This window comes from Erythrolamprus reginae, chromosome 11 (genome assembly GCF_031021105.1).
Source record: "Erythrolamprus reginae isolate rEryReg1 chromosome 11, rEryReg1.hap1, whole genome shotgun sequence".
In the NCBI taxonomy this organism is placed as follows: Eukaryota; Metazoa; Chordata; class Lepidosauria; order Squamata; family Dipsadidae; genus Erythrolamprus; species Erythrolamprus reginae.
This window is the reverse complement of record NC_091960.1, coordinates 4,874,235-4,899,318: the sequence shown is the minus strand read 5'-3', so window position 1 is coordinate 4,899,318 and position 25,084 is coordinate 4,874,235. Positions and strand designations below refer to the sequence as shown.

At 47.0% G+C, this 25,084-nt stretch overlaps 2 protein-coding genes across 2 annotated transcripts in view; one reads left to right on the top strand and one right to left on the bottom strand.

Annotated features, from left to right (window-relative positions):
• MEGF8 (multiple EGF like domains 8) overlaps positions 1 to 9,306 on the top strand; it is a 62,798-nt gene extending 53,492 nt beyond the window's left edge. Inside the window, 4 exon segments of the mRNA XM_070763758.1 lie at positions 290 to 460; positions 1,898 to 2,028; positions 3,943 to 4,075; positions 6,041 to 9,306. Coding sequence (XP_070619859.1) covers positions 290 to 460; positions 1,898 to 2,028; positions 3,943 to 4,075; positions 6,041 to 7,234 — 1,629 coding nt within the window. The 3' untranslated portion in view covers positions 7,235 to 9,306.
• LOC139173884 (cornifelin homolog A-like) lies at positions 8,911 to 12,114 on the bottom strand. Its single transcript, XM_070763759.1, has 3 exons — positions 11,936 to 12,114; positions 10,019 to 10,155; positions 8,911 to 9,094 (listed from the first exon to the last, which is right to left on the bottom strand). Exons 1-3 carry the CDS (start codon positions 12,102 to 12,104, stop codon positions 9,005 to 9,007), a joined length of 396 nt encoding a protein of 131 aa, XP_070619860.1. The 5' UTR covers positions 12,105 to 12,114; the 3' UTR covers positions 8,911 to 9,004.
• Between the last annotated feature and the right edge of the window lie 12,970 nt (positions 12,115 to 25,084).

Here is a 25,084-nt window from a genome sequence, read left to right as displayed (position 1 = left end):
CATCCACCCATTCATCCCTCCATGCTCTATCGATCGATGGATTGATCGATTGATCATCCTATCCCCGTCTCTCTCCCCCTCCCCCTGCAATATACTTTGGGAACTATTAAGGAGGGGCTGTCCTCGCCCACTTTCTCTCGCACATAATCTCTGAGCTGAGTTGCCCCTCCTCCCCCCACCCTCCTGGGAATCCCTCTGCTTGCCACCCTGTTTCACCCCAGACTCCTCAAATCCTCCCTTTGTGTTGCCCGCCGTGCAAAACTCTGTCCCGTCTGCGCCTCCATTTCAGGGACAACACTGTGACAAATGCCAGCCGCTCTATGTCGGGTCAGCCCTGAACGGTGGCTCCTGCCGTCCCTGCCACGTTTTTTGCCGAGGGAACAGCAATGTGTGCATCACGCGGGAAGAATACAAGCAGGCGCAGCAGGATCCGATCCGCTTCCCCCTAGAGCCGGCCTTGGTGAGTGACGGAAACGCCCGGATCTTAGGGGGTTGTATCTTATTAGGACATCATTTTGGTTCAACTGTTGAAAACCGACTCTGTAACTCCTACCTCCTTGTAAATGTTCTGCGCACGGCCCTTGGAACAAACCCACCAACTCAAAAGTCCCTTATTTCGGAGTAAAATCAAACTCTTTATTGATAAAAGCACACATAGCGAAAAACTGATTTTGAATAGCAAGGGAAAAGGCAGTAGGAAAAGCAAGTAGGATGCTTGGCTGCATAGCTAGAGGTATAACAAGCAGGAAGAAGGAGATTGTGATCCCCTTATATAGAGCGCTGGTGAGACCACATTTGGAGTACTGTGTTCAGTTCTGGAGGCCTCACCTACAAAAAGAGATTGACAAAATTGAACGGGTCCAAAGACGGGCTACAAGAATGGTGGGAGGTCTTAAGCATAAAACGTATCAGGAAAGACTTCATGAACTCAATCTGTATAGTCTGGAGGACAGAAGGAAAAGGGGGGACATGATCGAAACATTTAAATATATTAAAGGGTTAAATAAGGTCCAGGAGGGAAGTGTTTTTAATAGGAAAGTGAACACAAAAACAAGGGGACACAATCTAAAGTTAGTTGGGGAAAAGATCAGAAGCAATGTGAGAAAATATTATTTCACTGAAAGAGTAGTAGATCCTTGGAACAAACTTCCAGCAGACGTGGTTGGTCAATCCACAGTAACTGAATTTAAACATGCCTGGGATAAACATATATCCATTGTAAGATAAAATACAGGAAATAGTATAAGGGCAGACTAGATGGACCAGGAGGTCTTTTTCTGCCGTCAGTCTTCTTCTATGTTTCTCTCCAGAGCTAAGCATCAGCAATGTCCAGGAAAGGCCTAATTAGCGTTCCTTAGATAACAAAGTCCATTTATAATTTAAGCATATGAATCTGCTCATCAAAATCCCGAGCAGAAATCATGATTCTGGAGACTTGTTCAAGCATACCCCCACTCTACAACCTTCCATCGAACGACATTGAATCCCCACACCCCACTTCCCACAATCCTTTGCCTTTATACTGCCTGGAAGTGACATCACACCCCAAAGTGACCAAGGCTGTAAGCTGATACCTTTTACCATACAACTCCTCTCGCCTTCTCAGCAATCTCCTATAGTGAGGATCTATCCACTGACTTTCCACCCTAATGTCTTCCTCATCCTCTGACCGGGACCGCTCCCCCATCAGTCCCCTCTAGTGGTTCCTCAGACTCACTCAGGTCATTTTCTCACTCAGTCTCGCTCTCTGCATCAGCTGGCAAAGCCCCTGGCCCAGGGTATCCAGAGGGGCTTGGTTCATCTTCCTCAGAATCTGACCTGACCTGAGGTGGACAAGGACCACTCACAACGGAGAAGAGGGAGAGAACTGGACAGGCTGTCTTTTTTCTTTCCACAGATTCCCATGTGGGTGTCCGAAGGGCCTGCCGAGGATGTGGCGGTGTGCGTGAATTGTCAGAACAACAGCTTTGGGGATAAGTGTGAGAGCTGCCTGCACGGCTACTTCCTGCTGGAGGGCAAATGTACCAAGTAAGACCTCTGAAAGCCCTGGGTATTTTTTAAAAAAAATAATACATATACAGTAGTACCTCTAGATACGAGTTTACTTCGTTCCAGAACGGAGCTCGTATGTCGAACAACTCGTATCTGGAACAAATGGCTTTAGACTTTGTTTTTCCCCTCCGAGATAACCAGAAGCAAGGATTCTTGCGCCACCTAGTGGACGCTCGGCTCGTATCCCGAATTTGAGCTCGGGTCTCGAAAAGAAATTTCTCTCCCCTCGTGGCTCGTAACTTGGAATACTCGCATGTGGAGCAGCTCGTATCTAGAGGTACTACTGTATCTGGCACCCCTTCCTCCTCCTATTCTCCCCACAGCAGTAGTGGGTTGCTACCGGAACGGTAAAGGATGCCGCACCGGTAGCAAAAGTTGAGCTGGGCGAAGTTTGCAAACCGGTGAGATCCCACAGAGTCGGCTTTCTCCCAGGTCCCGTCGACTAGACAATGTCATTGAGTGGGACCCAGGGGAAGAGCCTTCTCCGTGGGGGCCCCCGGCCTTCTGGAACCAGCTCCCCCCCTCCCCCGGAGATTCGTACTGCCCCTACTCTCCTCGCCTTCTGCAAGAGTCTAAAGACTCATTTGTGACACCAGGTTTGGGGCCATTAAATCTTAGCCCCCTGGCTGCCGAATGTTATGTATGTCTGTTGTGTGAATAGTAATGATTGATTTTTAATATTACTGGGTTTTTTTAGAATAATTAGTTTTAAAATTAATTGGATTAGTTTGGAAAATTAATTAACGTTGTCATTGTTTCTTTCATATGTTGTAAGCCACTGAGTCCTCGGAGAGGGGCGGCATATAAATCCAATAAATAAATAAACAGCCATCAAATCTCAGCCATCAATCAATTCAGACACTAGGTTCCTATTTAGCGACACTTATGATGTACAGTGGTTCCTCTACCTAAGAACGCCTCTACTTACAAACTTTTCTAGATAAGAACCGGGTGTTCAAGATTTTTTTGGCTCTTCTCACAAACCATTTTGCACTTACAAACCCCAGCCTCCGAAACTGTAACCGGAAAAGGCAGGGAGAAGCCTCCGTGGGGCCTCTCTAGGCATCTCCTTGGAGGAAACAGGGCCGGAAAAGGCGGGGAGGAGCCTCCATGGGGCCTGTCTAGGAATCTCCTGGGAGGAAACAAGGCCGGAAAAGGCGGGGAGAAGCCTCTGTGGGGCCTCTCTAGGAATCTCCTGGGAGGAAACAGGGCCGGAAAAAGCGGGGAGAAGCCTCCGTGGGGCCTCTCTAGGAATCTCCTGGGAGGAAACAGGGCCAGAAAAGGCAGGGAGAAGCCTCCATGGGGTCTCTCTAGGAATCTCCTGGGAGGAAACAGGGCTGAAAAAGGCGGGGAGAAGCCTCAGTGGGGCCTGTCTAGGAATCTCCTGGGAGGAAACAGGGCCGGAAAAGGCGGGGAGAAGCCTCCGGGGGTGCCTGTCTAGGAATCTCCTGGGAGGAAACAGGGCCTCCACCCTCCCTGTGGTTTCTCCAATCACACGCCTGTTTTGCTTTTACATTGATTCCTATGGTAAAAATTGCTTCTTCTTACAAACTTTTCTACTTAAGAACCTGATCATGGAACGAATGAAGTTCCTAAGAAGAGGGACCACTGTAATTGCCATTACATGATCACCATTTGCAAACTTCCCCAGGTGGCAGGTGGGGGGAGCCGGATTCACTTAACGACGGTAATGATCTACTTAATGACCGTAGTATATAAAGAAGCGTAAAAAGTCAGGGAGCGTTCATGGGAATGATTCGCTTAGCAATCCAAATTGTGGTTTTACGTTCGAGGACTACCGATCTTTTCCGACGTAACGAGAGGTCCCGGCTGTGGTGGGACGGTGCATCCGGAGAGACCCGTTATCTCCTCCCCCCCCTCCTCTCTCAGGTGCCAATGTAACGGCCACGCTGACTATTGCCATGAGCTGGATGGGACCGGCTGCCCGTGCCAAAACAACACGGAGACCGGAGGTTGCCAGAACAGCGCCCAGGCTGACAAAAAGGACTGTTACAAGCAACAGGTAAAGGAGTCGGGCAGATGGCTCTGGGTTCAGGTTGGGAGGAGGGTCTTGAAAGGGGAGGACCCCAAAGAAAAGGGCCTGCCCTAGGCTCCCTAGAGAAAGGGGCGTTCGCTCACAAAACCAAGGACTGTTTCTGTCACTTGTTGCTCTTATCTTTACGATTCATATCAATATTGATTGTTTCCTGATTGCTTATTTGACCCCTATGACAATCATTGAGTGTTGTACCTCCTGAGTCTTGACAAATGTCTCTTTTTCTTTTATGTACACTGAGAGCATCTGCACCAAGACAAATTCCTTGTGTGTCCAATCACACTTGGCCAATAAAGAATTCTATTCTATTCTATTCCTATTCTATATTCTATTCTATTTTCTACTTATATACTATTCTACTCCATATTTTTATTCTATTCTATTCTATTTTCTATTTTTATACTATTCTCTTCCGTATTTCAATATACTATTTTATTCCATATCTCTATACTATTTTATTCCATATTTCTATTCTATTTTATTTTCTATTTCTATACTATTTTATTCCATATCTCTATACTATTTTATTCCATATTTCTATTCTATTTTCTATTTCTATACTATTCTATTCCATATTTCCATATACTATTTCTATTCCATATCTTTATACTATTTTATTCCATATTTCTATTCTATTCTATTTTCTATTTCTATACTATTCCATATTTCTGTTCCGTTCCGTTCCTCTCCACTCCATTCTATTCTATTCCATTCTTCTCTGGGCATTGTCCTACACTAAGGATGTCAAACTTAGGGGAAAGATCAGGCCCCCGGGGTGCTTAAACTTGGCCCACAGGGCTGCCCTAGAAACAGCAAAGAGACGTCTCACAGTTCCATTTTTGCTGGCATGGGATTGCAGGAGGCCATCGTAGCAGAAAACAGAGCTCAGGAGGTGAAAACCACGGGTCCCTGTGACACGAGTGACATTGATCTGGCCATGTCCCCTGCCCCCTCCCCCCCCCCAAGGTCAAACACAACTCTGATGCAGCCCTCAGTGAAATCGAATTTGATACTCTTGTCCAACATTCCTCCCCTTCTGGGATAAATAGAAGCCAAACAAAAGCATTCACTGCTCAACAAATATTTATCGACTTAGTATATTGCTTTTATTGACGGAACTAGTAACAGGCAGTCCCGAAGGCCCGTCGTCACAAATAACCTGGAGCACGTTACATTTCTTCAAAGATGGATGGAATTCTGGAAAGAAATCATACTGACGTCGCATGCCGATTTTTGTGGTTGGAGTAGCAATCAAAACCACTGTGTCCTGCAGTCGTTGCGAGCATAGAAAATGTGCATTACGGGCCATGCATCAGCTTTTCAGACCCCGTTGCACTGAATTTAAGGTCCACTAATAAGTATTACTGTGGTGTGGGAAATGACACATGCTGGTTTGCCGGCGTCTCTTAAAACCAGGGAGTCTCCAAACCTGGCAAGTTTATGACTTGTGGACTTCAGGTCCCAGAATTACCAAGTTTGGGGACTTCTGGTTTTCAAATATGGTTCACAAATCGAGTAGGAAGAAGAGTTCAAAGTACAGTGGCGCCTCTACCTAAGAACGCCTCCACTTACAAACTTTTCTAGATAAGAACGGGGTGTTCAAGATTGTTTTGCCTCTTCTCAAGAACCATTTTCCACTTACAAACCCAACCCTCCGAATCTGTAACCGGAAAAGGCAGAGAGAAGCCTCCGTGGGGCCTCTCTAGGAATCTCCTGGGAGGAAACAGGGCCTCCACCCTCCCTGTGGTTTCCCCAATCGCAGGCATTATTTGCTTTTACATTGATTCCTATGGGAAAAATTGCTTCTTCTTACAAACTTTTCTACTTAAAAATGTGGTCATGGAGCGAATTAAGTTCGTAAGTAGAGGTACCACTGTAGTTGGAATAGCTTCCTATAAATCTACCCACCGTTTTTTACTCCCCTTTCCACAGTGCGCCAAATGCCGGGAATTGTTCCATGGGAATCCAGTGGGCGGCCACCAGTGCTACCGGCTGATCATCGTCGACCAGGAGAGCTGCTTCGACCCAACGTCCCAACTCAACTGTTTTCACGAGCCGAACATCAAAAACCTGCTCTTTGGACGCTCGGTTTTTTTCGGCGTCCAGCCCAAATTTACCAACGTGGACATCCGGATCACCATCGACGTGACCTTCGGCGGGGTGGACGTCTACATCTCTACATCCTACGAAACGTTTGTGGTGGATGTCGACGCCGCAACGGGTATCCACCTGGTGAGGATTGTCGCCTCGGGGGAAGATACGCCGACACGCAGCAACGGGAGCCAGCCCTCGCCGCCGGTACGCGAGGCGCAAGCTCACGGCTTGATTACGTACATCACCGTGCGGGAGCAGCAGGAAGTGCTGATCGTGCGGGGGGTCCGTGATCGCGTGGTGATCACTTACCCGCACGAGATCCATGCCCTGAAATCCAGCCGTTTTTACGTCGTCCTGCTGGGCATCGGCGGCACCAGCCCCAACGTCACCGAGTCTCAGGGCCTGCTCTTTTTCCGACAGGACCAGGCGCACATCGACCTCTTCGTCTTCTTCTCTGTCTTCTTCTCGTGCTTCTTCCTCTTCCTCTCCGTCTGCGTCTTGCTTTGGAAAGTGAAGCAGTTCTTGGACTTGAGGCACGAGCAACGGCGTCACTTGCAGGAAATGACCAAGATGGCTAGCCGGCCTTTCGCCAAAGTGACCATTTATTTCGAGCCGGATAATTTGGGGGCGCCGGCCGAGCTGGTTTTCCTCCCCGCCCGCCCCCACAAACTCCCCTCCCTGGCGGCGGCCCAGCCCCTCCCCAGCCGCTTGAAACCCTACCACGAGGTCCCCTACCCCGTGGCCCACTTCCGCCGCTCGGAGCCCTTCTTGTCTCATCTCATGGGCTACTCGTACTCCAGCTTCCGCGTGGGGCCCATCACTTTGGAGCCTACGGACGACGGCATGGCCGGCGTGGCGACCGTCCTCTTCCAGCTACCGGGTGGGCTGCAGGCCCCTAACCGGGCTTGCCTGGGCTCTGCTCTCGTCACCCTGCGCCACAACCTCCAGGACTACTTCAGTAGCAGCCATGGTATGAGCAGCTCCCGCAAGGGCCTACTGAGCCACGAGAACCTCACGAGCATGTCGCTATGAGCTAGCGGGGAAGGCGGCCCTGCTGGGACGGAGATGGGCTTCAGCCACCGCCCTCTGCCTGTGGGGAGGGGCTGAAGAGGGCAGGACCTTCAGGAGAAGAGGCGTGCCAAGGCTCTCCAGGTCGTATGGCGTCGCTACAGACATTCCCGCCAGCTGGAGATGTTCTCGCCAACAAAGGGCTTGAGTGCCTGCTCTGCCGCCCTCCTGCTCGGGAGGGTCCTGGGGTCGACTCGGTATGAGTGGATGGTATGGGCCGCAGGGGTGGGCAAAGTTGGCTCTTCTATGCCAGGTGGACTTCAACTCCCAGAATTCCTGAGCCAATCATGCTAGCTCAGGGATTCTGGGAGTTGAAGTCCACATGTCATCGAAGAGCCAACTTTTGCTTATTCCTGGTATTGGCCAAAGTTGGCTCTTCTATGCCAGGTGGACTTCAACTCCCAGAATTCCTCAGCCAATCATGCTAGCTCAGGGATTCTGGGAGTTGAAGTCCACATGTCATAGAAGAGCCAACTTTGCCTACCCCTGGATAGGCCGCAGGGGTCTCTCAAATATTGGCGACTTGTGGACTTCAACTCCCAGAATTCCTCAGGTGGCCCTGCTGGCTCGGGAGTTCTGGGAGCTGAAGTCCACCAAATCGTAGAGTCACCAGAGTTCAAGACCCCCGTCAGAGGGGAAGCATGCAACCTGGCCCTCAGCCTAGCTCTTAAATGTCTGCATTTCCCCGACACGCGTAACCAAGTCTTAGTGTCCGCAATGGTGCAACATGCTCAGCTTGGTTATAGTTATTCACTGGTAGCTCTTCTGTGTCTTCATACCTCCACTTTGTTCAGCCGATGTCTTCACACAGGGCTTGGCCATTCTGACGTTTCCATCCCGACAATGAAACAGTTCCATAGTTACCACTGAGCAGCCTGTGTGAAGGCAGCCTGTGAGCGAACCCCAGGCCGGACTTGTCGAAAAGTGAGCGTAAAGATGGAGAAAGGACGGTGTTTCGGTTCGATTGTCCACAGCTTTGCTTTTCCAAGCACCGTGCAGAGAATGAACTAGATCTCAAATCGCCTGCTTTCGACCCGGCGTTACGCAAGATCGGCCAGAACTACCGGCCGTTCCCACCCCCGTGGACACCACAAATCCAGAAACACATTTAAAGTAGTCGCCTGGCAATATCTGGATTCGAAGGAGGAGTAATCCTTGTCAATCGGGAGTGTTTGGAGGAGTAAAACAATCTCCTGAAGAAAAAGCACATTGGGCAATACATTTTCGCTTGGCCTGCGATTTTGTGAACGCGGACGAGCGTTTGTGTCGATAAGACATCTCCCTTGCAAATGGGAAGCAGCAGCAGCAGGTGTTCCTTTGATCCCTGGGAGATAAAATCGTGTTCGGGGTTTTGCGGTAGTCCTTTGATCTTGAAAGGCTGGTTTGTTGCGACACCGGGCGAGCTGTCGCGCGGTGATTAAAGGAGTTAATCCCAGGCTGGATGGGATTGAGTGAACGGAAAGCGTGTTTAATTCCAAGCAGCTCGACTGGTCAGAATTAGGGAGCCGTGCTGTTTTTGGCGTATTGAGGTGACCTCAACGGCCGCTGTAGGGGTCCAGGCGTGGGGCCGAAAACTTGGTGATGGGAGAAGGGCAGGAAGATTGTGCGGTTGTTTGCTGTCTCTTTTGTTTGAAGGCCTTTTTCTGCTCAGTCCGATGTCGTCATTCTTTCCTGACGGGTAAGTTTCTCTTTCCGGGTTAATGGTGAAGCGGGCTTCCTGGGCGCCAGGAGGGCTTAGCAGCCGTCTTTCAACTCGCGCGCCATCTGGCAGGTGGCGCAGGGGCAGCAACAGCAGGTCGTCAACCAATCTGTGCACACATCTCCCTTGGAAAGAAGAGGGAGAAATAAAAATAACCGTAAATTTGGGGAGCTCTGCTGGCTGGGGAATTCTGGGAATGGAAGTCCACACCCCTGAAAGTTCTCGCGGCTGAAGGACACTGCTATACATTAACATCTTTTATTTAAGTTAAGTAAAACTCTATGCGCCTTCCCAATTCCAACTGTCTCCGATTCAAAATAAACGGGGGGAAAACCAACCGTCCACCGATCTCCCGTTTTCTGACTTCGCTTTTCCTTTTTAAAGATCTAGCGAGCCGTCTCCACGGTGCAATGAGAGATCTTGCCCTTCCTTCCTTCCCTCCTTCCTCCTCCTTCCCTTCTTTCCTTCCCATTATTTCTTTCCTTCTTTTCTTTCCTTCCTTTCCTTCTTCCCTTCCTTCCCATAATTTCTTTCGTTTCTTTCCTTCTTCCCTTCCTTCCTTCCTCTTTCCTTTCTTCCTTCCCATCTTTCCTTCCTTCCTTCTCTTCTTTCCTTCCTTCCCATCATTTCTTTCCTTCTTTCCTTTCCTTCTTCCCTTCCTTCATTCCTTTCTTCCTTCCCATCTTCCCTTCTTTCTTTCCTTTCTTTCCTTCTTCCCTTCCTTCCTCTTTCCTTTCATCCTTCCCTTCTTCCTTCCCTTCCTTCATTCCTTCCCTCCCTCTCCACCCACTCCAGGACTGAAAATCAGCAGGAGATCAAATGCAGTGGATGCCAATTGAATTGGATTAATTTTAATTAAAATCTGCTTCTCGTCTTCTTTTGCGGGATCGCAAATTTCCTCCCACCTCCTTCTCAGCCGTGCCATCCCGCCCAGCTCTCTCCAACTCAAAATCTCCCCGGGATTAAATTGCAGAGAAGACGAGAAATCGGAGAAGGGCGTCCTCGGAGAGGGGCGGGATTTTAATCCAATGAATAATAGTGATAAATACCTCGATGCGCCTCTGTTCTCGCAAGGCGGTCCGCAGCGCCACCAATGCTCCCGGGAGGCATGGCAGGCAGCAGCACTCACCAAGGCTCGAAGCCACTTGGCATGCCAGGACACAAGGAGCCATGGCGCCACAGATACCTGGAAAAGTGGGAGGGAAAGCAATTTGAATTTGACCACCCGCGCTCGTCCCTCTGCGTTATTTTAGCGCCAGCCTTCGGGCCAGCGACGTCAAGTGGCACGCTGTTCCTCTGATGATTACAGATCTGACCTCCTGGAGAATTATATGAGTAGCCAAAACAAGGGAACACCATCACCAGGGAAAACGATAAATGCGGGTCGTCCTCAACGACCATTTGTTTAGTAGCCAAAGTTTACAACAGCACAGAAAAACGCACAGGTACAGTATATGTGGTGCCTTGCTCAACAATATTAAGTGTGAGAGGGATCTTGGAGTCCTAGTACACAACCATTTAAATAGGAGCCAGACGTGTGCAGCAGCTGCCAAAAAAGCCAACACAGTTCTAGACTGCATTAACAGAGGGAGAGAATCAAGATCACGTGAAGTGTTAGTACCACTTTGATAAGGCGTCACTTGGAATACGGCATCCAGTTTTGGTCGCCACGATGCAAAAAGGATTTTGAGACTCTAGAAACAGTGCAGAGAAGGGCAACAAAGAGGATTAGGAGACTGAAGGCTAAAAGATAACGAAGAACGGTTGCAGGAACTGGGCATGGCTAGTTTAATGAAAAAAAGGACCAGGGGAGACATGATAGCAGTGTTTCAATCTCTCAAGGGTTGCCACAAAGATGAAGGAGTCAACCTATTCTCCAAAGCAGCTTTGGGTAGAGCAAGGAGCAGTGGGTGGAAACTAAACGAGAGAGAAACAACTTAGAACTAAGGCGAAAATTCCTGACTGAGAACAATTGATCAGTGGAACAGCTTGCCTCCAGAAGTTGTGTATGCTCCAACAATGGAAGCTTTTAACCATCTGTCTGAAGTAGTGTAGGGTTTCACACCTTTCCAACACAACGTTGCCATGTGATCAACATTGGGCGACACTGCAGCGAGCATGTATTTATGTATTTATTCTATTTTTATGCTGCCCTTCTCCTTAGACTCAGGGCAGCTTACAACATGTTAGCAATAGCCCTTTTTAACAGAGCCAGCCTATTGCCCCCACAATCCGGGTCCTCATTTTACCCACCTCGGAAGGATGGAAGGCTGAGTCAACCTTGAGCCAGTGATGAGATTTGAACCGCTGACCATGTCACAGGGGTCTTAGGCGACCCCTGTGACATGGTCATTCGACCCCTAAAGGCGTCCCGACCTCCAGTTGGAGAACCACTGGGTCTATTGGAAGAAAGCTGGAGGGGGGACAGGACCTGGTGCCTCTCCATGGGATGAGCCACTGCCCGGATGCAGTGGGGTAGCGAAAATGGAGCTCCACTCCACAGCACTGAAAGATATTGAAAGAAAATCAACCGTTGAACTTACCTTCTATCTGAACGGTCATTCTCTCATATAGGAGATTCCACCGTCGGACCCTCCCTTCTCTTCTCGAGAGTCTAGTTATCTATTTCTTTCTCATCCCTCCTCTTACCTAGGAGGTTTACCCTTTCCTGTGCTTGGATTATTTTGCTATTGTTTAACTGTCTATTGTCTGTCAATCACTATGCACGTTGACCACACTGAGCCCAAGCTTCGAACTTCGCAAAAAAAGCGGATTGATTGACAGAACTTGAGCTTTCATAGTATGGGCTCAGACCTGATTGGTTGACAGGCGGAGGTCAATCCACCGACTGCGGAATCTCCTATAGGCTGGAGAATGCACAAGCCGCAGCCACAATGTGGTATTAAAAATTTGGGTAGCCCTTCGCTGGGCCTCTCCCTCTCAGATGGAGTCCAGGAGATACTCACAAATCTGTTTGTCCGAACAGCAATCCGTTAATTCAGTTTTCCAATCCCGGTAGGGGGCCAGGCAGGGTCTGGTGCCGGATGAAGGGTGCGTGGAGGATGAAGGATGCGTGGAGGATGGATGGGTAGTGCCAGGCTGGGAGGACACCACGGAAAAAGACTGGAACGCCATGGCACTGATGTTCTAGCGATGCTCAGGAGAAAAAACTATTGAAGGGTGGCTCCTAAATTTTGCTTGTAGTTGGGCGTCTTTGCAGCCAGGGACCCCAAGGACTTGGAGATGCCTAACGGAGGTGGTGGCTGAGCGGCTGGACCTTAGGGGAGAAGGATCTGCAAGGCGAGTCCCAGCTGTTCCCGGTGTTTCTTGAAGCCGGGATTAAAAAGCTGCTGGCAAATACAGTCACGGGTGTGAAAACCACCAACTTGGGGCCACACCCTCTGCTCAATTTAGTCCATGCATCTCACTGGCTGATTTGTTTATTTTCCTTTTGAAAGGGGTGTGCGTTGCCTCTCCAAAGTTCGGCCTTCCCTGCTCCCCAAAAGAAAAAAAAACAAACCCCAAAATCGGTGGGCTGCAATTATTTAATGACTAGGACGAAGTCCGGTGCTTTTAGTGTTTGATTCACGACCACAAATTGCCGGCCAGGATTTCCTCTGCGTAAAGAGGGCAGTTAAATAAATTGCTGCCCGTTTTTTTAATGATCTTTTTGGTTCAACAAATCGTGGCCGATTGTTCAAGTAAATCACGCAGGCCGTTAGCCGGATCTGGCTTCATCCCCCCAATTACTCAGAGAGGAAGCAGGATGGGGAGGCCACAGGGGATGATCGGTTTGACCCCAGGAATCTGAAATGGTTGTGGATGAATATACACTTGTTGCCAAGCACTTGAATTTTGATCCCGTGATGCTGGGGATGTGGTCCTAAATTGCTTGTAACTCAGGGACCGCCTTCTGCCGCACGAATCCCAGCGACCAGTTAGGTCCCACAGAGTGGGTCTTCTCCGGGTCCCGTCAACTAAACAATGTCGTTTGGCAGGGCCCAGGGGAAGAGCCTTCTCTGTGGCAGCCCCGGCCCTCTGGAACCAGGTCCCCCCAGAGATTAGAATTGCCCCCACCCTCCTCGCCTTTCGTAAGCTCCTTAAAACCCACCTCTGCCGCCAGGCATGGGGGAACTGAGATGCTCTTTCCCCCTAGGCCTTTACAATTTATGCATGGTATGTTTGCTTGTAGGTATGATTGGTTTTAAAATAAGGTTTTTTTAGTTGTAGTATTGGATTTACATGCTGTTTTTATTATTGTTGTTAGCCGCCCCGAGTCTACGGAGAGGGGCGGCATACAAATCCAATAAATAAATAAATAAATGAATGAATGAATAAATAAATAAATTGTAGCATGTAGCAGTCGAAAGTGCAAGAACTGCTTTAGAGACGATCACGATTTCTTTCTTTTTTTAAATAAAATTTTTAAAATAATTTTTAGAATAATAGTAACATTCATAGAGCATTTAACATCGTGTTCAAAGTTCCCGCTCTCAAACAACGTTCATACCCCTCCACCAAAACGGGGGCATATTTTGTATATGCCATTTTAACTTGAGAGCAATATATCTATTTACATATTATAAAGTAATTCTTTATACACAATTCAAAGTGTTGGTCATGATCTTTAAAGCCCTACATGGCATGGGACCAGATTACCTCCGGAACCGCCTGCTACCGCACGAATCCCAACGACACATAAGGTTCCACAGAGTTGGCCTTCTCCGGGTCCCGTCGACTAAGCAATGTCGTTTGGCGGGCCCCAGGGGAAGAGCCTTCTCTGTGGCGGCCCCAGCCCTCTGGAACCAGCTCCCCCCGGAGATTAGAACTGCCCCCACCCTCCCTGTCTTTCATAAACTACTCAAGACTCATTTATACCACCAGGCATGGGGGAGTTAAGATATTCCTTCCCCCTAGGCCATTACAAGTTATGCATGGTATGTTTGTGTGTATGTTTGGTTTTATAATAGGGGTTTTTAGTTGTTTCATTAATTGGATTTCTACATGCTGTTTTTATCATTGTTAGCCGCCCCGAGTCTGCGGAGAGGGGCGGCATACAAATCCAATAAATAATAATAATAATTCATTCCTTATAGCTTGGTCTCATATTCTACTGTCCTCTTCCCTTGCCCCATCGTCCCATCAGTTCCCCCAGACCAGTTTCATTGACCGAATTCATCCTCTTATCCATAATCTCAAACTGAATATGATCCACCGTGCACCGATACCAATTTTGTATTGTCCATTTTGTCGCATCCTTCAAGCCTAGGACTGTTGCTGCCTGAGCGCTTTCTATTGCTGCTTCTTTTATTTCTGTAAATTCTCCCATCTTATTCCTAGACTGTCGCTATTTCAATAATGTAGCTTCCGTCTATAAATGATCACTCTTCGCCAGCTGTTGTGAGAAAGCAGGAATGAGCAGGTCGTCCAGATAACACTGGACCAGGGAAGGCCTGTTGTCTTTGGCACTATCCGTGCGCCGGCTGAAGCTGTCGTGGGAGCGCATATGCCCAGCAGGGGGGGCGCACCTCTGGCAGCACGAGATTTCACTTCTGTGTATGCACAGCAAGCAAAATTGTGTGTGAAGCCACTCGTGCAAGCCAGATTTCGGTGATTTTTGCCGATATTTTTGCTTCCGTGCAAAAAATAGGCAAAAATTGCCAAAATCTCACTCGCGCAAGTGTTTTTGCGCACGATTTCACTTGCTGCGCATGTATATTTACTTAAAGTTTATTTACTTAAAATGTTTACGTAGCCGCTGTCTTACAACCAACTCTATGGCCAGCTCCCAATCCAAAGTAAAAAAGTCAAACCCCACAAAAGTATAAAACTAAACCTATTAAAAATATTGGACCTACAAAAAACGTGGCGCCACGGTGGATTTGTCTGAAATGTAATAGGGCTTCTTGCTTCAGAGGGGGTTGGACTAGAAGACCTTCCAAGGCCCCTTCCAATTCTGTTCTTCCGATTCCCAATATGTTGTTCAGCATCGCACCAAGAATGAACAGAAGAGTTGGCCTTCTCTGGGTCCCATCAACTAAACAATGTCGTTTGGCGGGACCCAGGGGAAGAGCCTTCTCTGTGGCGGCCCCGAACCTCTGGAACCAACTCCCCCCAGAGATCAGAGTAGCCCCCACCCTCCTTGCCTTTCGTAAGCTCCTTAAAGCCCACATCTGTCGTCAGGCATGGGGGAACTGAGATATTCTTTCCCCCTAGGCTTCTACAATTTATGCATGGTATGTTTGTATATGTATGATTGGTTTTTATAACAAGGGTTTTTAGCTGTTTTACTATTGGATTGTCACATGCTGTTTTTACCACTGTTGTTAGCCGCCCCGAGTTCACGGAGAGGGGCAGCATACAAATCAAATCAAATCAATCAAATAAATAAATATTATAAATAAACAAACAAACAAATAAAAGATAATGTTTATAGCTGAGGTTGAACTATGGGCCCCTTGGTGCTTTCAAAGCTGGTCATTTTCTTGAAGATGTTTCGTTACCCATCTAGGCAACGTCCTCAGTGCTAGCACTGATTCTTAGCACCAATGACCTCACCTATTTAGATAGTGAAACATCTGCAAGAAAATACAAGGTTCAGCTACAAAATATTCACTGAAGAAGGCCAACTTTGTGGGACCTGACCGGTCGCTGGGATTCATGCGGCAGAAGGTAGTCCCATAAGTAATTTGGTCCAACTGCCATATTGTTTACATTTATAACGTTGTATACCACTCTGAGTCACCTCGAGAAGGGCGGCATAGAAATAAATAATAATTATAATAATAATTTATTAGATTTGTATGCCGCCCCTCTCCAAACACTCGGGGCAGCTCACAACAATAATAAAACAGTGTGACAATGTAAACAAATCTAATATTAAAAAACGCATTGTTTAAAAACCATGCAACACACACATGCCATACATAAAATTATAAAAAGCCTGGGGGAGATGTCTCAATTCCCCCATGCCTGGCGATATAGGTGGGTCTTAAGCAATTTGCCAAAGACAAGGAGGGTGGGGGCAGTTCTGATCTCTGGGGGGAGTCGACTCCAGAGGGCCAGGTCCGCCACAGAGAAGGTTCTTCCCCTGGGTCCCGACAGACAACATTGTTTAGTCGACGGGACCCGGAGAAGGCCGACTCTGTGGGACGTTAACGGCTGCTGGGATTCATGCAGCAGAAGACGGTTCCGGAGGTCCATCAAACAAACAAACAAATACAGTGGTACCTCGTGATACGAACCCTTCGAGATACGAACATCTCGAGATACGAACCTAGGGTTCAGAAATTTTTTGCCTCTTCTTACGAACTTTTTCCAGCTTACAAACTCACCGCAGATTGCAAAGTGGCACTCCGCTGGGCGCTGCCCAGCTGTCACCTTTTAAAACAGCCGGGGGGCTTCTCAGCGTTCTCCCGAACTTGAACTTTTTGGGTTCGGGAGGCCACCGAGAAGCGCTGCCGCCCGACTGTCACCTTCTGAAGCAGCCAGGGGGCTTCTCGGCATTCTCCTGAACGCCAAACCCGGAAGGTTTTAGAAGGTGACAGCCAGGCAGCGCCGCCCGCAGGAGCACTGTTTGCGATCGGCAGCGGCGTTTTCAGACGATCTGGAGGCTGAAACGGAGGTGGGGAATCCCAATAGGGAATTCCATGGGCGGAGCTTTGACGTCAAGAAGACGTCCTTCCTGGAGTTCGGGTTCGGGAGAACGGCGAGAAGCCCCCCGGCTGTTTTAAAAGGTGACAGCCGGGCGGCGGTGCCCAGCGGAGTGCCATTTTGCAATTTTCTTTTTCCCCCTTGCACGCATTAATCGCTTTTACATCGTTTCCTATGGGAAACATTGTTTCGTCTTACGAACCTTTCGCCTTACGATCCACCTTCCGGCACCAATTAAGTTTGTAAGACGAGGTATTACTGTAAATAAATTGTTATCAGTGGAGAACTAACTACAAAGCTTGTGGCATGCAGTTAAAAATGTAATACCGCAAAGTGGGTTTTTGTTCTCCCGTCTACTGGATTCTGGAGTGAGTGTGTGAATGCGTGGGTGGATTGGAGTAACATTTAAGCCTTCTCCATCCTGCTTGGGCAGAACGCATCCCAAGGACACCCGTCTCTTATTTTACATGATGTGCATTATGAGCATTAAGATGCTGACAGCAGCACCATGCCAGCGAATTAAAAATGGAACAACCCACACCTAAATTAATTCTCATTTCAATTCATTATTTTCGGCACACAAGAACCAGTATGGCAATTAAGCTGGTCCAAAGGAAGGCAGCTGAGAGGAAGCGGCTCTCTAGGGATGGCATATCCGGATGCCAATTTAGATCCAAGCTTTCCTCGGGTCAGCGGAAGGAGTCCGTTCCCGTGCTTTTCCCACTGGCCACAAAAATGACTTGCCCGCACCTCAGGTTGTGACTTCAAAGTCAGTTTAGGACATGGGACAGAATAACAGGATTGGGAGGGGCCTTGGAGATCTAGTCCAACCCTTGCTTGAGCAGTTGATGTAATACCATTCGGGACAAATAGTTATCCGATATAATAATAATAACAATAATAATAATAATAATAATGTATGGATCATCGACATCGCAATCCCAGGAGACAGAAGAATTGAGGAGAAGCAGCTAGAGAAATTAGTGAAATACGAAGATCTAAAAATCGAGCTGCAACGACTCTGGCATAAGCCAGTGAAAGTGATCCCAGTGGTACTTGGCACGCTGGGTGCAGTGCCAAAGGATCTCAGCGGACATTTGAAAACCATCGGAATTGACAAAATCTCCATCTGTCAATTGCAAAAGGCCGCTTTACTGGAATCGGCACACATAATTTGCTGCTGTATCACGCAGTCCTAGGTGCTTGGGAAGTGCCCGACTGATGAAATACGAAATCTAGCATAGTGATCTCGTTTGCTGTGTTGTATTGACATAATAATAATAATGATAATAATCCTCAGAGAGGGGCAGCATATAAATTCAATAGATAGATCTATTGAAGATAGATAGATAGATAACAACAACAACAACACAAGAACAAGGGGGCACAATGTGAGGTTAGTTGGGGGAAAGATCAGAAGCAATGTGAGAAAATATTTGACTGAAAGAGTAGTAGATGCTTGGAACAAACTTCCAGCAGGCGTGGTTGGTAATCCACAGTAACTGAATTTAAACATACCTGGGATAAACATATATCCATCCTAAGATAAAATACAGGAAATAGTATAAGGGCAGACTAGATGGACCATGAGGTCTTTTTCTGCTGTCAGTCTTCTATGTTTCTGTTTCTAACAACAACAAAGTTGGAAGGGACCTTGGAGGTCTTCTAGTCCAACCCACTGCTTAGGCAGGAAACCCTAAACTACTTCAGCCAAATGTTTATCCAACATCTTCTTTAAAACTTCCAGTGTTGGAGCACTCACAACTTCTGGAGGCAAGCTGTTCCACTGAGTAATTGTTCTAACTGTCAGAAAATTTCTCCTTAATTCTAAGATACTTCTCTCCTTGTTTAGTTTCCACCCATTGCTTCTTGTTCTACCCACAGGTGCTTTGGAGAATAGTCTGACTCCCTCTTCTTTGGGGCAACCCCTGAGATACTGGAGCACTGCTATCCTGTCTCCCCTGGTCCTTCTTTTCATTAAACTAGCCATGCCCTGTTCCTGCAACTGTTCTTGATATGTTTTAGCCTCCAGCCCCCTAATCATCTTTGTTGCTCTTCTCTGTACTTTTTATAGAGTCACAACATCCTTTTTGCATCATGGCGGCCAAAACTGAATGCAGTATTTCAAGTGTATTCTTGAAATATGTGTGTATTCAAGTATTCTTGAAAACCTTCAATGATGGAACATGGACGTCTTAGGGCAAAGGTCTTCAAACTTGTCAACTTTAAGACTTGTGGACTCCAACTCCCCTGGGAGTTGAAGCCCACAAGTTTTAAAGTTGACAAGTTTGGGGACCTCATCCATCACTGGTACAGGGTCCCCTGCGTTAAGAGACCTTGAAGGTCCCTTACAGCTCTATTCTGAATTTAACTGAATCTCTGAAGACCCTCAGAACTGAAGAAGCTTCTCAGATGAGTAACAAAACATCTTCAAGGACCAACAAAGCCCAGTTGCCCCTTGAAAAAGGCACCGTTGGGATTCTCTTAACGTGCTTTATTTCATTGGAAGTTGAACTGCAGGAACAGAGAGATTCAAATCATTTGACAGCCAAAGGACGTGTGGATGTGAAACAGATTGTATAACAATAATTACACACTTGTGTGGAAGGAAACATCAGCCATCTGTAGCTTTATCCTCAGGCTGCAGCCTACACAACACGCTTAACAGGTCAGTGAAATGACAGCAACTGTGTATTTACACAACTTGCGCGATGTTGGCTCTGGTTCATTTGTGGCTTAGCAAATGTCAGAAATCCAATTTGTTTACTTGTCAAAATGCAACTGAGGAGGGCTGTGGCGTGCAATGCCCAGGGTTCGCGGAATGTGTGTCATATACCCGTGTTTAAAACCTGTACACCCACACACGTTTATTATTAAAAAGCTGACCAATTTACTCTTGGCTTTTAAAAAAAAAATGCAGGAATGCTGTTAATAACAAAACTATGCTTGCGCAAATCCACTGAGCAATAAAATGAATTCAAAAACGGGGAGGTTAAACTCATTGTTTTAAAGTAGGGTCTATAAAACTTTTTTGGGGGGGTGTTTAAACCAGTCTGCATTGGTTGCCGATCAGTTTCCGATCACAATTCAAAGTGTTGTTTATGACCTATAAAGCCCTTCATGGCACCAGGCCAGATTATCTCAGGGACCGCCTTCTGCTGCACGAATCCCAGCGACCAGTTAGGTCCCACAGAGTGGATCTTCTCCGGGTCCCGTCAACTAAACAATGTCGCTTGGCAGGACCCAGGGGAAGAGCCTTCTCTGTGGCGGCCCCGGCCCTCAGGAACCAACTCCCCCCAGAGATTAGAATTGCCCCCACCCTCCTTGCCTTTCGTAAGCTACTTAAAACCCATCTCTGCCGTCAGGCATGGGGGAATTGAGATACCCTTTCCCCCAGGCCCTTACAATTCCATGCATGGTATGTATGTATGTTTGGTTTTTATATTAATGGGTTTTTAATCGTTTTTAGTATTATATTACTATTGTACACTGTTTTATTGTTGCTGTTAGCCGCTCCGAGTCTCCGGAATGGGGCGGCATACAAATCAATCAATCAATCAATCAAAAATTATATTAAATCATATTATTTGGCATTTTTTTGCTCCTGTGCATGCACGGAAGCAAAGAAATTGATGAAAATCGGCAAAATCTCATGTGCGTGAGCATCTGCATGCGCAGAAGCGAAATCTCGCACCGGCGCGCATGAGTGCATGTGCCAGTCACCAGAAGAACGCCAGTAGCGCCTGGGATGGAGAGCCCTTCTCTGGCCATAGGCATTGATATACGAATGGAGTTAAAAAAAATTATATATATATTTTTAACACCATATACAGTGATACCTCGTCTTACAAATGCCTCGTCATACAAACTTTTCAAGATACAAACCTGGGGTTTAAGATTTTTTTGCCTCTTCTTACAAACTATTTTCACCTTACAAACCCACCGCCGCTGCTGGGATGCCCTGCCTCCGGACTTCCATTGCCAGCGAAGCATCCGTTTTTGCACTGCTGGGATTCTCCTGAGGCTCCCTTCCATGGGAAACCCCACCTCCGGACTTCCGTGTTTTTGTGATACTGCAGGGGAATCCCAACAGGGGAATCCCAGCAGCGCAAAAATGGGCGCTTCGCTGGCAACAGAAGTCCGGAGGTGGTGCTTCCCAGCGAGGGGAGCCTCAGTGAATTGCAAAAACAGAGGTCCGGAGGTGGAGTTTCAAGGACTTTGGCGTTTTTGTGATGCTGTGATTTCACTGATGCTCCCTTCGCTGGGAAACCCCACCTCCGGACTTCCGTTGCCAGCGAAGCGCCCGTTTTTGCGTTTCTGGGATTCTCTTGCTGGGATTCCCCTGCAGCATCACAGAAACATAGAAGTCCAGAAGTTGGGTTTCCCATGGAGGGGAGTCTCAGGGGATTCCCAGCAGTGCAAAAACGGGCGCTTCGGCTGGCAAAAGGGGTGAATTTTGGGCTTGCACGCATTAATCGCTTTCCCACTGATTCCTATGGGAAACATTGTTTCGTCTTACAAACTTTTCACCTTAAGAACCTCGTCCCGGAACCAATTAAGTTTGTAAGACAAGGTGTCACTGTATATAATTTTTAAAACTCCATTCGTATCTCAATGCCTATGGCCAGTGAAGGGCTCTCCATCGCAGGCACTACTTTTTAAAGAAAGAAACTCATCAAGGAGAGAAGTAACTTAGAACTAAGGAGAAACTTAAAATGTGAAAATTGATCTCTGTAGGCCTTCCAACGAAAGCGACGAAGCTCCAGCAGTTTACAAGCACCAAGATACGGTCTCTACACAAACATGGCTCCGTGTAGGCTTCTCCGAATGTGGCGACTTGTGGACTTCGACTCCCAGAATTCCTCACGGCTGGCTGAGGAATTCTGGGAGCTGTAGTCCACAAGTCTTAAAAGTTACAAGTCTGGAGACGCCCATTCTAGAAACTTAAGCAGGCGACTTCCCTCCACTCGTTCATCTCTCTACTACCTTTCCCTCCTTCATCTGTCTTCTATTTCCATCTATACTTTCTCTCTCCTTCTCTCCCCCTTCTACTTCCTTCTCTTTCTCCTTCCTCTTCCTCCTTCTTTTACCTTTCCCTGTTTCTCATCCTCACCACATATTTGACAGTGCTATTATATTCCAAACTTTTAGACTAACGGTGCCACTCCTAATATTATTAATTTGTGTTATTTCTACGGTTATAATTCTATAGTCTAGGTCAGTGTTTCCCAACCTTGGCAACTTGAGGATATTTGGACTTCAAATCCCAGAATTCCCCAGCCAGCGAATGCTGGCTGGGGAATTCTGGAAGTTGAAGTCCAGATATCTTGAAGTTGCTAAGGTTGGGCAACACTGGTCTAGATACCTGTTACACCAATCTAATGCTGCCTTTTAGCTTAGTTTCATCTCCTGGGTCTACCACCAATTAATTCAATTATTATTCCAAATTAACGGCTTTAAAAGCTTGCTTTATAAAACTAAGTTATTGTTTCTCATTGTCTCTTAATTTTAGGCCGTATTGCTTCCTCTCCTTCTTTGATATACTTGCTCATCTTTTGTTTTCTTATTTTAACCATTTCCAATTAAAAAACAACAACATTGCAATTGTCAACTTATATTAAGAGTTTTGTATTGATAATAATTATTCATTCTAACATGAGAAAATATTATTTCACTGAAAGAGTAGTAGATCCTTGGAACAAACTTCCAGCAGACGTGGTTGGCAAATCCACAGTAACTGAATGTAAACATGCCTGGGATAAACATATATCCATTGTAAGATAAAATACAGGAAATAGGATAAGGGCAGACTAGATGGACCATGAGGTCTTTTTCTGCCGTCAGTCTTCTATGTTTCTATATTGTTTACTATTGTTGAGCTGCCCCGAGTCTTCAGGGAAGGGTGGCATACAAATCTAATAAACTATTATTCTTATACACCCATATTGATTATTATTATGATTATTTATTAGATTTGTATGCCGCCCCTCTCCGTAGACTCACGATTCCTGTCCCAACCTCTGGAGCCACGGAAAATAAACTTCCTCAGCTTTTCTCTCTGTGCCAAAATCCCATCGGTACAGAAGGCCAAACAAGCCAAACACCTCTGGGGAAGGCGAGCCCCAAGACACATGGGCAACACAATAAGCTTCGCCAGACCCACAACTCTGCAGAATTAGCATAATTGAGGATGATGCTCATTTTAAAAGGCCACCGATGGCTATCGAAACCAGGGATTAATCTCTTCTGATTTTAAAAACACAAACAAAGGACATGCAGAAATAAATGAGAGGCCAAGCTGCTCCAAAATTAGTGTCTCCCATTTGCCTGGTATGCTCTGCTGGATTAAACGTCAGTTGTGGTGCTCTCTACACAGATTAACAAACCCATTTGGGCTAACGAGGCAAAGAGCCACCCGGAAATGGCTCAGAGTCTCGAGCCGCCAATTGCCGACGTCTCCGTCTTGGGATACAAAACAGATTTTGGAATTTGTGGTTGGAAAAGGTCAATCGGCACTGCATCCATCCAAAATAACTACGGATTTGGCCTAGTGGTTAAGGCACCAAGCTAAAAAGCAGGAGACCGTGAGTTCAAGTCCCGCCTTAGCTGTGAAAGCCAGCTGGGTGATGTTAGGTCACCTCAACCAACTTCGCAAGGGGAACCCAGGAGGAAGGAAGGGGTGTTGGAAAAGGTCAGTAGATTTCACCGCTGGCTTCACAGCCCCCCTCTAAGCAGTTTACAGTGTCAGCTCATTGCCCCCAACAATCTGGGACATTTGACCGACTTCAGAAGGATGAAAGTCTGAGTCAATCTTGAACAGGTGCGAATCGAACTGCTATTAGTTGGCAGAGTTAGCTTGCAATACTGTACAGTACCTCTACCTAAAAACGCCTCTACTTACGAACTTTTCTAGATAAGAACCGGGTGTTCAAGATTTTTTTGGCTCTTCTCAAGAAACATTTTCCACTTACAACCCCAAGCCTATGAAACTATAACCGGAAAAAGCAGAGAGAAGCCTCCGTGGGGCCTCTCTAGGAATCTCCTGGGAGGAAACAGGGCTGGAAAAGATGGGGAGAAGCCTCCGTGGGGCCTCTCTAGGAATCTCCTGGGAGGAAACAGGGCTGGAAAAGATGGGGAGAAGCCTCCGTGAGGCCTCTCTAGGAATCTCCTGGGAGGAAACAGGGCCGGAAAAAAGACAGGGAGAAGCCTCCGTGGGGCCTCTCTAGGAATCTCCTGGGAGGAAACAGGGCTGGAAAAGATGGGGAGAAGCCTCCGTGGGGCCTCTCTAGGAATCTCCTGGGAGGAAACAGGGCTGGAAAAGGCAGAGAGAAGCCTCCGTGGGGCCTCTGTAGGAATCTCCTGGGAGGAAACATGGCCAGAAAAGGCAAGGAGAAGCCTCCATGGGGCCTCTCTAGGAATCTCCTGGGAGGAAACAGGGCTGGAAAAAAGGCGGGGAGAAGCCTCCGTGGGGTCTCTCTAGGAATCTCCTCACAGGGCCTCCACCCTCCCTGTGTTTTCCCCGATCTCATGCATTATTTGCTTTTATATCGATTCCTATGGGGAAAATTGCTTCTTCTTACTTTTCTACTTAAGAACCTGGTCACAGAACGAATTAAGTTAGTAAGTAGAGGTACCACTGTATACTAACCACTCTGCACTATGGAAGGATGAGAGAGGGAGGAAGAGACTTATATAATCTGGGTCCCTATTTTACCAACCTCGAAAGAATGGAAGGCCGAGCCAACCTTGAGCCGGTCAGAATCGAACTACTCGCAATCGGCAGAGTAAAACTCTGCAATACTCTTATTTACTGCCACCACGGCTCTTGCAAAGCTGGTCTTTATTCCATGCAACAATTCAACCAACTAGCAAAAACCCACAACGCTAAAATTAATTCTCAGCTGCCATGACTTCCAAGAATTTTCTGATGGACTTTTTGAGGTGTGAATTTCTCTTTATATATTGCAAAGTTCTGATAGATTTTAATCCCCCCCCTTCACCTCTTTGATGTTTTTGTGGTATGTGGACAAGTTGCAACCCAACCTTCAAGCAGGTTTTTAAAAACAAGAAAACCAATGAAGAAGCATTTCTGAGAATGGAGGTGTGTGTGGACGGGGAACTAAATTCATAAATACATTTTTAAAAAAAGATTAAATCTTTTTGTTGTTGCTGTAACCAATAATTCCATATAAACGTGGCCATCTTTTGATGTCAGCAAATTTCATTGCTGGGCTGAACAACTTCATTTATTTCCCTGCAGAAAAGCAGTTTGAATACCCAAGAGCCACTGCGGAAAATAATTCCAAGTTTGCAGTCGTATGAAAATTGGGTGGCCTAGCATTAAACAGCTTGACAGGTGGAGAAAATAGGGGATTTTGCTAATTTTCAGGTGCTGTGCTTGCAAATCCAGTAAAAAGGGCAAGGCTGCCTCAGTTCCCATTTTATCCTATAACAGGAAATTC

What these genes read in the sequence shown, in the direction of transcription:
- LOC139173884 (XM_070763759.1), bottom strand. Translation starts at nt 12,104, where the DNA reads ATGGCGTTCCAGTCTTTTTCCGTGGTGTCCTCCCAGCCTGGCACTACC. An exon ending in CTGTTCGGACAAACAGATTT is followed by an intron (nt 10,156 to 11,935) that starts GTGAGTATCTCC and finishes CCACTTTTCCAG; the next exon opens with GTATCTGTGGCGCCATGGCT. An exon ending in GAGAACAGAGGCGCATCGAG is followed by an intron (nt 9,095 to 10,018) that starts GTATTTATCACT and finishes CTTCTTTCCAAG; the next exon opens with GGAGATGTGTGCACAGATTG.